At 28.3% G+C, this 11,565-nt stretch overlaps 2 protein-coding genes and 1 long non-coding RNA gene across 7 annotated transcripts; 2 read left to right on the top strand and 1 right to left on the bottom strand.

Moving 5' to 3' along the window:
- Positions 1-1,313: 1,313 nt before the first annotated feature.
- On the bottom strand, positions 1,314-4,678 carry LOC111035525. Of its 5 annotated transcripts, none has more exons than XM_022317171.1 (8): positions 4,545-4,678; positions 4,145-4,226; positions 3,507-3,760; positions 3,187-3,442; positions 2,990-3,112; positions 2,759-2,920; positions 2,147-2,385; positions 1,505-1,700 (listed from the first exon to the last, which is right to left on the bottom strand). In XM_022317171.1, the coding sequence occupies exons 3-8, from the start codon at positions 3,710-3,712 to the stop codon at positions 1,505-1,507; spliced, it is 1,182 nt and encodes a 393-aa protein (XP_022172863.1). In that variant the 5' UTR covers positions 3,713-3,760; positions 4,145-4,226; positions 4,545-4,678. The 5 variants fall into 5 exon arrangements, with proteins under 5 accessions (XP_022172864.1, XP_022172863.1, XP_022172862.1 ...); XM_022317170.1 differs by lacking the exon at positions 4,545-4,678 and adding an exon at positions 4,300-4,493; XM_022317172.1 differs by lacking the exon at positions 4,545-4,678 and having other exon boundaries at positions 1,314-1,700; positions 4,145-4,489.
- Positions 4,491-4,937, top strand: LOC111035527. The gene is made up of 2 exons (XR_002604653.1): positions 4,491-4,607; positions 4,685-4,937. It is a non-coding gene; the product is annotated as an uncharacterized LOC111035527 (long non-coding RNA).
- A 2,075-nt stretch (positions 4,938-7,012) lies between these two features.
- Positions 7,013-8,519, top strand: LOC111035530 (U6 snRNA-associated Sm-like protein LSm2). The gene is made up of 4 exons (XM_022317181.1): positions 7,013-7,229; positions 8,003-8,070; positions 8,145-8,235; positions 8,295-8,519. The coding sequence occupies exons 1-4, from the start codon at positions 7,227-7,229 to the stop codon at positions 8,415-8,417; spliced, it is 285 nt and encodes a 94-aa protein (XP_022172873.1). The 5' UTR covers positions 7,013-7,226; the 3' UTR covers positions 8,418-8,519.
- The last annotated feature ends 3,046 nt before the right edge of the window (positions 8,520-11,565 follow it).

Below are 11,565 nucleotides of genomic sequence, written 5' to 3'. Positions count from 1 at the left end.
CATATTTAAACTTGTAAACAATTAACAAATGTAGTAGTATTATTTAAAAAACACACAACACGTATAGGAGTATTGAATAAATTAAAAATAGGAATAAATTATTGTATTCATATTCAGTGACACTACCAATGAAGTGTAAAATTATACTGTACAAATATAGTAAGAGATTTGTGTTACATAAAAATTGTATTGCTTAAAACTTAAAAGGAATAAAGCATACTCTATAAAAATTAAGAATATTTCATTATCATAATTAGATAAATATAGGATACAATATTTATAATAATAATTATATTTTTTCATTGTCTAATAAATATTTACTTACACAAAGGTTATGTATTTTGTAGTTCATTTTTATTTGACAAATATATTTTTAAAAAAATTTATATACTTAAATTGTATACTATTATATAATGTAAGTATTGTTAATTGAATATTATTATTAATGAAATTAATGCATTTTATTTTAAAAGCTAATTTCTAACAATTATGATTGTTGGTATTTTATTATTTTATTTAGTATTTATTTGTATATATAATAAATAATATCTAATTAAAAACTGCACATGAATAAATATTTTTTTAAAGATTATAATAATAACTAACCAATTATTATATGTACATTGTACATCTATCTAAAGAAATTAAAAATGTTTAAAAAAAACAAAATAAATAAAAATAAGAATATAATACATACATATTAATATTTGATAGGTTTTAAATATAATAAAAAGAAACTTACTTTCCACAACTCGCTGGAAGGGGTCAAGAGAATGAAAGTACTAACACAAAATTACAGTAACTGCTTAATGTCTTCAGGCACAAAATAGAATATTGATTAATAGGACTAAGTAAATAGGTACCCTCAAAAAAACAAAATTTAAATTTAAACTTATATAAATTAGGTACAAACTGTTAAACTTTTTTTAGAAAGTATCATTCTATCCTCTTTTCTTATTTATATAGCTATATATTATATACAATTTGTATATATAATAATTAGTGTTTAAAAATATAATTTGAGTACTAAGAGTCATTATTTGCTGTTTTTAAATGAATGATATTTAGTACACTATGAAATTAAATATTCATAATTGAATATAGAATAATAAAGAATTTATTCTATACTAAAATATGAAAAGATTAATTCATAAAAAGATTAGGTGCTTGAAATAATTTATACCTATATAAATGTAAATTACTTAAGAGTTATCCAACATATTTTTTAAACATTAAAATATATTTATATATTTAAGCTTAAACTCTTTTTGTGAATGATAAGTAATATGGTGACAAAATATACAAAGAATAAATTATTTACAAACACCCATAAATTTAATTTTAAACTGATTCATTAATATCAATATACTGTAGAATTAGTTATAAGAGTTTTATATAACACAAAATATATAAGGATTGAACATGTCTTGCTACCCTTTCACCTCACATCACGTCTTCGCATAACAATATATTACCCTATATGTCAACATATTTCTCAGTCTTTTCAGCATATAACCTTTGTACTAGGTCTGTTTGCTTTATAATGTTCAATTTCTGCTGAAGTACAACATGAGCCAGTAATGTCTAATGATTTCAGGTATGGACAAGTTCTGACAGCAGTCTTCAAAAATGCATCAGTTACTTTCGGATAGTTGCGAACATATAAAGTTTCAATACTGCATCTATCAACATTATCATTCCTATTTAAAAACAAATATATAACATAATAAACCTAATATTGAAATTCATTCAACAGTAATATACTTAGATTAAAACTTTATTAATCTAAACTATTGAAATGTTCAGCAGTGAAATCAAATCCAATGTTTTAGATATAATATTTAATTTTAATACTTACTATTAGAATGTAAAATCACTTAATAAATACATTTTATTGGTGTTAAACAACCAACATTAAATATTTTTTGTGACAATATAATAACACTATTACTTTATGGTTAAAAAAAATAAAATATTATTATGTATAATTTTATGAAATGTTTGATTTTTTAATTTATCTTTCATAATAAATAGCAAATAAAGAAAAGAATACTGCATAGAAATACATAAACTTTAAGAAAAAATATAAATGAGATTTTATATTCAAATGTTTGTATTATAATAATTTATTATTAATTTAAGTTACCTTTCATGAACTCTTCTTAAATTCACTCCACCACGTCTATCAATCAAAATTTGTATGTATGGATAGTGGAATTCAAAGGTAGCAGTACAAAATCCTGCCAGACCCAAATCAGTAATTGTTGCATCTCTCTCGTGATTCATATAATCAGGACTTTCCAAAAGAACATTTTTCAAAGTTGTTAATCTTTGAAAGCAAACAAGTTCATGATCGCTTACTGGAGTAAAACGCAAATCAAGAGTCTAAAAATAAAAAAAATTAACAAATAAGATATTGTATTAGTAAATTAAACAACAGGTAAAGAACTGTACAGAATTGTTTTACTAGACCCAATGATATATTATAGTAAGCAATAGAATCAGCAGCATTTTAACTGCTAACTCATAACAAATTTAAAATTATCTTGAGAAAGCACTTATCCAGTAAATTATTAAGTAATAACTAATAAAATCAAATTAATATTTGGAATACACAAAATTTAATAAAATTTTTTTTTTAACAAAAATATAAAATCACATTCTTTTAGCTTTTTGTATGCTTTGAGTTATTGTCATTAAAAAAATTACTACCTATCTACTTTTAGGAGTTTGTTATATTTCTACTTGTATTACTAACCTGTAATGATTTGAATCCAGTTATAGCAGTAATACTTGCATATGGAATACAATCCCTGAACTGTTTGCAACCAGCAAGGCTTAAGTAGTTTAAACGTTCCAGCTTAGCCAATGCATATAAACAATTTGGCAAAAACCAATCGTTGTTGGTCATTATAATTCGCTATTTAAGTACAAATAATTATTTAATAACTTTAGATGTGTTTAATATATAACAATATAACAAATTTACCTCTAAATCTGGGCAAGCATTGTTTATACCACATAAATATGAAGAGCTGTCTGGAATGTTTTCAATAACAGTATTATCAATTGTTAGCGTTTTTAATTTTCGATGCAAAATCTTTACACTTATCTACACAGAAAATGTACTCATTAGTGGGTTATCAATTATAATACTCGATATAGAAACTGAAGGATATTTCTTACTTCACTGGCATCAAATACTTGATTTGTTAACGTTAAATGTTGTAATTCTGGGCATTTTGTTTCTAATTGTATTAAAAATTTGTGAGAAACTGAATTATCAGCATTTGGAACATCATTACATGATATATACAATTCAGTGGTATCTTTTTTTAAGTAACTCAAGTATACATCTTCCATAGATTTTTCAAACTTTTCGAACCTTGGTTTTTTCCATAAAGTCCAATCATGACTAACTCTTAACAAGTTAGGGCATATTCTATAAAGCCAAAGACAAAATTAACTTAAGTTGCTTAACCTATTTTTTAAATTTGTACACTCACAATGCCATTTTGGCAAGATTATCATGTGACAAATATTTAAATAAATACATAATAACATCATCCGATAAATCTTGAAAACCAACAATTTGCTTTGAGGATTTAGGATGTGATGTCGTTGTTGTGGCCTGAGACGCTTTAGGTTTCTTTGTTTCTGTGTGCAAATATTGACACTCATCTTCTAATGGTCTCTTGTTACTGTTCTCCATGTTACGAGATTTTCAAATTGCTCACGACTTCGACAAGAGAAGAGTAACCTAAACGAGTTTAGACCGATCATAACATGAAAAATTATAACATAATAGATACGCTATAATAATTAATAGATGTATATTATAATATACACGTCATAAACATATATACATGGTTATAATGATGGGCACCGAAAATCGTGCACAATATACAGATTACTCACCAGCTACGGTTAAGAGTTGGTGAGGTGTGCCACTAAGGTTTTAACTAAAATAATAGGTACATGAGAACGAGATCAGACGTGTGAAGTGAAGTTAGGGTTTTCGCACTTTAATAGATCGTCAGTCGACGACGAAACAGTAAAATAATAATAATATCGCACCGGACACGTCTTACAGAACAGTATATGTGATAATACAAAATATTGTATATTACTAGTTACTACATACCTATGCAGATAATCGCGATCGCGTAACTGTTACTACATGGACTGCTGCAGGTGGCTGGCTCATTCTTCAATCTTCTATACTTCTGGAATAATATTCAAGATGATATTATTATTTATTGTCAAGATGACGATTGACTCGATGTTTCGAGTATCAACCTATTGAACGCGATATAATTATAAATTATAATGCCTGATGCTCGATACTTCTCGGTGATAACTTCGAATCGTTGATAATTATTGTTATTGAAATATTGTTCAACAGATGTAAAACATGAAAAACGAAAATTTTGTTAAATAATATTATGCTTAATTTTTTATGACGCACATCGTTGACCAATGACCATGATTATCAACAACCATAATCATTATCATAAATGGGATACAGAGATAAATAAATATACCTATGGATCCATGCAATGATTAATGACATGAACAATAGCAATGAATTGTGCGTATGATCCAAGGTAAGTTCTATAGCTCTAAATCTAGTTTATAGCACAGAACAATATTTTCAGAACAAAATTTGTCTTATGGTTTATAGGTCAATCGTCTGTGCGAACAACAATGTACTCGTCAGTCGTCGCCCATCGGTCGGTTTTTGTCGCCCGACGCCCGGTCTGCACTGTATCCAGAGTCGAGAGTCCTGACGGCTGACATTTCAGATGACGGATTTTAAACAATTACAAATAATTATTATTATTATTGTTTAAAATCTCTGACTGTACAACCACAGAATAAATTACATTATTATTACAATTTTAAATAAACGACAAAATCCATCTACTTCACTTTCACATTCCGACAAGCTATTTGCCAGTTGCCTTCCTATCTACCTTATTACCTTAACCACTTACCACTACCATCTGCCCAAAATGTCCGCTACCAGCTAGGTCTACACTTAGACCGTCAGCTAACTCGGGCCACCCATATCCTCACCAAACGCCTTACCCTTAAACAACCGGTCTCGTCAATTACGTTTTCTTTTAACATCTAAACACGTGGACCTCAAAAATAAACAAATGCCATACCAACTACTACTCAAACCAATATGGACCTATGGTACTCAGCTATGGGGAGCTTCCAAACCCACCAAAATCTAAATATCTCAATCTAAATACCTCCACCAAATAACCAGAGCCTCATACTATACGTCTCAAATGATACTCTTCATAAAGATCTATCTATCCAAACAGTTAAAAACGTTGCCAAGACATTCTACAAGCACATGTATTCCAGTCTCCTCGACGCTACCCCCACGATCTCAGAACTATGAACTATCTGTTCCAAGTTTTCCACTATTCCTGATGAGCCTAGAAGGCGACTAAAACGAAAGTGGTGTCGTGATCTAGTAATTGAGTAACCCCCACTTTAACATGTTAAGAAGTTCCATCAATGGATTGCAATTTCCACAAGCCCTTTGTCCAAAATATTATAAATTGCACTTTATTTAATTAATTAATTTTTTTGTCTAATATTTCTTTAAATCAATTAAATCCAAACATCGTTGTAGCTTATTGTAAAAAATAACTTTAAATACAGTACAATTACTATATTTAAAATTAAAAAAAAATTAACATTTCTAAATTATTAAAACGAAAATTACATGGTATATAGCCTAGCAATGAATAATAACTAACTTAAGTATTATAATTTATAAGTGAATCTAGCTCATAGACATAAAGGACGTATTCTGAAATATTCTGAAATATGGCACTCGGGTGCTAATGTTTTTCCGCCAACCGCCCCTCCTTAAAAAAATTATATTGTAATAGGTGAACTACATAATATTGAAACATTAGAAGGTAGAGCACTTAATCACTTTTATAAGACTTTCTTGCCAAAACTGTTAATCTACCACCTGCTTTAACGCGTTTACTGTAGCAGTGTAGCAGCTAGAAACTTAACGCTTGTGAGGTCTTCGCATTCAAACGTAATTAAAGAAAATAAAAGCTAGTTAAAGAAAAAACTCAGTTATAAACAAAATGTATTTCTTAGGTATCCATAAATTACAAAACATAGAACATTTACATTGGTGTTTTGCGAGCTTTAGAGAAACTATACTCTGGTCATTCCATGGTTTATTTTTATGATGATTAAATAATTTTACATCGGTTTGGACCTACTAATTTCTAGAAAATTACTTGGAAATCTATTACTTGGATAGTTGGATCTTGGATGTATCAACCTTGGGCTGACTCTTCCATTTTTTAACTATCTATTGAAAATTTGAAAAATTGAAAATATTGTTATAAAACGTATGAATGTGAGCGAGCAGCAAAGTGTATTTATATTTATTTTTACCTTAGATGTGACATTTCCAAAATATATTTGTTTGGTTGGTTCATTGGTTGATTAAATTGGCCATTAGTTATAAAATTATACTCTAAATTATTTATGATCTATGTCTAATTGTCATATGACAGGGGCTTATTTGGAAATGTCTTATGTCACAAAAATAATGACATAATAGTTATAAGTTATTACCAAACAACCAGAAAATATATGTTTCATAGAAACATAATATTTGATAAGTAGGTAAGAGAGGTCAATACTCTCAGTAATAAAAACTAAAAAAGTAAAAGATACCGTGAATGAGAAGGGCACGGGCCCAGGCCCCCCTTAAATACGCTCCTAACCTATGATAATTTACAGTTTTTGGTTATAAATATTAAACTGTAATAATTATCAAAAATAAAATAGTAATAACCACGGACTAATTGACTGAGATATAAAAGATTTATCTATAAAAAAAATAGACAACCGTGTTAATAAGTAATAACAATAATCGCTTGCTTATTATTGATAATTTAAAAAATCGATTATGTAGTTTTTGATATCAGGGAGCGCTAGTGTCGTTTCTAGTATCAATATTCAATATTTTCAACTTTGTAACTTGTGTTTTGTATTCCTGTAGTTGACAGTTGAGATTAAGTTGTGTTTCTGATTTCTGTTTATTATTTAATATTTTTATGTTTTAAACAAACTATATAAGTTATTATTGTATTGTTTAGTGTCACTACTGTAGTACTGTCTACTGTGTAGACTTGTAGTTGTCATTGATTCACTTTGTTTCATAATCAAAAATGGTAGGTGATTTATTAATTTATTGTTGACTTTTAGAATGGTTACCATTTAGATTTTATTAAAAAAGTCTTGTGGATCTGAAAAATGTCATTATTAGCACAATTTCAGTGTTATTGCTTATACACTTATGACTCAAGTTATGAGGCCAGTCACCTGTGTCTTATTATGTGTTTTATCCGAATTGAACTGCATGCTTAAAATGTGATCAGTTTTAAAACATTTAAGAGGACTGCTACATCTGAATGTGTTGTCTCTGTCTTACAAATATCAAAAACTATTTTTCGAGGAAAGAAACTAGGAATCCACAGTCATAATAGGAAACAAAATGTTCACCACATTATAAGAAGAACTTTTGCCGTAAAGTATTGTTTTTATTTTTTTCATATAGGAACTACAAAAATAGTTTGAAAAACACCAAAATAATAGATTTTGAAATAACAAGAACTTCTCTTTTATAAGTAATATCAAAAATAAATAAAAAACGATAGTTCACAGATAATGTTCTTAACTAAATTGTATATCAATTTGGATTCTTAACTATGACTATTGACTACAGCCTGAGTGGATCTATCCTAACAGTTTTTGCTATATTGTACATTTGTAAGATGTAGACAACACATGTGGGTGTAGTGTCCTCTTAATATGGTAAATGTTGTGGCAATGCATTGACACATCATACAACAAAAAAATCAGTATCAGAAATATCCATGGCAAAAACACATTAAGTATTTAAATAAATATTTGACGACATTACATTTAATCTGTTTTTTCACAGTTGTTCTACTCATTTTTTAAATCTCTTGTTGGGAAGGATGTTGTCGTTGAATTAAAAAATGATCTGAGGTAAATAATGAGTTTGTTTTTATTACCTATACTGAATTTAAAAGCATTATTTAATTTAACACATTTTTTTCTAGTATTTGTGGCACATTACATTCTGTGGATCAATATTTGAATATTAAACTTGTTGACATTAGTGTAACTGATCCTGAAAAATACCCACATATGGTAATTACTAATTAGTTTTACTTCAATATAAAAAAAACCTCATACTGTTAATTTTTTAGGCATCTGTAAGGAACTGTTTCATTAGAGGTTCAGTGGTTCGCTATGTACAACTACCAGCAGATGAAGTTGATACACAGTTGTTACAAGACGCTGCACGTAAAGAAGCAACAGTCACACGCTAATATATTTTACATTTAATTACAACTAAGGAACTTATTGTTTAAGAAGTAATATAAAAATAATTGTGTCATTTATTTTAAAATAATTAATTTTCAAAACATTTATTTTTTGTTTTGAAATTCAGTAGCACATGATGATAGAGTTTTTGAAAGTCTATGAGTTCATGACCTAATGTTTTTTGGGGTGTTCGTCAATCTTTCAGACATAAATGTGTGAAAAAAAAATATGAATATTGCAGATAGTGTAACATGATAAAAATATTAATTCTCTAATTTGATTATAGTAGGCTGTGTTGTAAAAGTAAAATTTTGATAGATAATTGGCTCATAAAAATTATAGTTTGCCATGATTCTATTATAATGAAATTAAAATTAAAAACTATGGTACTTGACTGAAAAGTAATGTAAAAAATGTAGACAAATGGGTTGTCGAGTAGGCATTGTAATAGATGTGTTAAATTTGAATTAAATAATAAATTGTTCTTTGTATGCGATAAACAATTCTGAACAAAGATGTGTCGGTTTGGCACACATGAATAAATAATTTTAAAAAAATTAGTAAAAAACTGAACATTTTTCATTTCTATAATATTATAAATAGCTTTACTTTTATTTAACAATTTTTTTGTTAGATATATGATCAGAAAAACTTATTAGGAATGTGTTCTACTCAATTTTCAAGTACTAGTTATGAAAAAAAATTTGCTTACTATCAGTGTTTAGACAAATTCTATTGTAATATTCATATAAATTAAGAAACTATTTGACTCATAAAATTAATCAGAGATCTCAACCATTATCAAACAATAATAACTACAGACATTAAAAAAACCTATAACACCTTTAGTAGTTAACCACTCTGCGCTTCTGCAGAACAGTATAATACTAGTCGAGTGAAAATACATCGTCATTAATTAGTAAATCACTTAGAAGTCACTGTAATACTGTATAGGAACGTATTTGATTATTAAATAGTAAAGTAATTTTTATAAATAGTGATTACATAAAAAATAATAAATTGGTGTTGCTCAAATAATTTTAGGTGACCTAGCTACACATCATAATATTGTCTTGCAAAATGTCCTATTATTCTCAAATTCAAACCCCCCCCCCCCCCATATAAAAAGTGTAGCCTAAGAAAGTAGTAATACGGAAGCTTAAATTAAGTTTTGCCAAAAACATTGCATTTAAAAATGTCATGTATAGATATAAAATATAATAATATAGGTAGTACTGTAGTATAGGTATGTTAGAAGTTTAAAGATTCATGAATAATTTTTGAATTACACTTGCAAAATGACTAAAATCATAATTTTTCGCATAAATATCTAATTTCATCCAAATTTAAACATCAAACATCTATGAAAAAAAAGCTTATTTTTTTTTTTGATTTTAGTGAGTAAAATGCTCATGAGTTATGAAAAACCAGTACATTGGTACTCTGGAGAACTCACTGATAGCTGGTCAATGCTTAAAAGACATTTACACAAAAAAATCAATAAGATGTAACCAAATTTTAAAAAATTTGAAGGAGCGCAGGCAAATACATTTTAAGAAGCGTAAAAAAAATTTTTGAAAAATTGTTACAGTAGGGACACTTATTACTGCAGTCTACAATCTCCAATTTTTTAAACCCGACAAAAAAAACTATAACAATATTTGGTTCATTAAAGAATGAATATTTAGAGGGCACTAGGTTTTTAAGTTTAAAATATGTAAATAAAAAAAAATCAACTAGAGTTAAACTAACGAAAAAAAAATAAGAAAGGGAACGTGGGTACCCGAGTTCAATCAATGAGAAGAAAAATGGGAAGAGGGACATGGGCACCCGCAGTTAAACGAATTTCAAGAAGCAAAAAAAATTCAGGTTAAATTATATAGTGTAGTGTATATACCTATACATACACTATAAAGACTGCAGTCTATAATATCCAGATTCATGCACTCGAAATATTATTCAGAGGTCTGCTCTAAATAGTCAGTGTGTCAATGTTTAAAATATTTATATTAAAAAATCAATCGTGTTAAATTAATGAAAAAAATTGGAGGGGGAACGTGGGAGACTATAATATTATACACTTATCACCCAAAACTTTTATCTTCCCCCTTTAAGATGTTGGTAATGGAAATATTGTAAGTTTTCATGAAAATCCTTATTTTGTTGATAAAAATTTACAATAGTTAATAATATAATTGTACTATCATATTATTATTGTGGGGTTGATACAGTGAATATGAGATAGAACCTTTTGGTTTAATACTATTGGAGGACGCCACACCCGCATGTGTTGTCTCCGTCTTACAAAGGAACAACATAGCAAAAACTGTTTTGCGCGGGACAACGTTTATCTTTCCGTGTTTGTAGTAGTGGCTCCAAAATTTCTGAACATATCAAGTAGAAAATTATCTATGCAACAGCGTGCCTATATTTTAGATAACATAAATACAATAAAAGTTATTTGCTTCTAAACATTTTGTTTTTTTGTTTTTTTCATTTGCTTATAAAAAATGATTGGAAAGTGTAATTAAAAAAAAAAGCACGCTGTTGCACAGATAAAGTTCTTCTTTACGTGTTGTGAAAATTTGGTAATTCTACAACAAATGTGGTGCGAGAAAAGTTGTCCCGCGCTAAACAGTTTTTGCTATGTTGTACATTTATAAGACGGAGACGTCACATGCGGGTGTGGCGTCCTCTTAAGAACCAAAAGGTGCTATTAATATCACTATCAAATAACAAATGTGTAGATTAGATCGATTTAACACCTTTTAGTTCTGTATAAATCTTTAAATAATGGATCTACAAGGTTGGATGTGAGCAGCATTGTTCATTTAACCCACGCGTGTAGGTACTTATCAAAATGTGGGTTTTTGAAAAAATCGATTTACCTACCACCTTTTGGTTCTGAGCCCACGTATTGTTGAATTTTCGTTGAAACAACAGTAAATTCAAAATGAAAATACGTAATCGGTGATTTTATGTCATAGAGACGTAAAAACGCAATCTTTGAGTGTCGGATAAAAACTTTGAGTGACTCAAAGGTTGATAACAGTTTAATAAAAAAAGGGTGGACAATTAGGCATCACTGCTGTAGTTTAGCAAGTGTTACGTGGGTGACTGTAATGGTTATGATGAAAATTGAATTGAATGATA

Source organism: Myzus persicae, unplaced genomic scaffold, assembly GCF_001856785.1.
Source record: "Myzus persicae strain clone G006 unplaced genomic scaffold, MPER_G0061.0, whole genome shotgun sequence".
NCBI lineage: Eukaryota > Metazoa > Arthropoda > Insecta > Hemiptera > Aphididae > Myzus > Myzus persicae.
The sequence above is the reverse complement of the archived record's forward strand: the minus strand, read 5'-3'. Positions and strand labels throughout refer to the sequence as shown.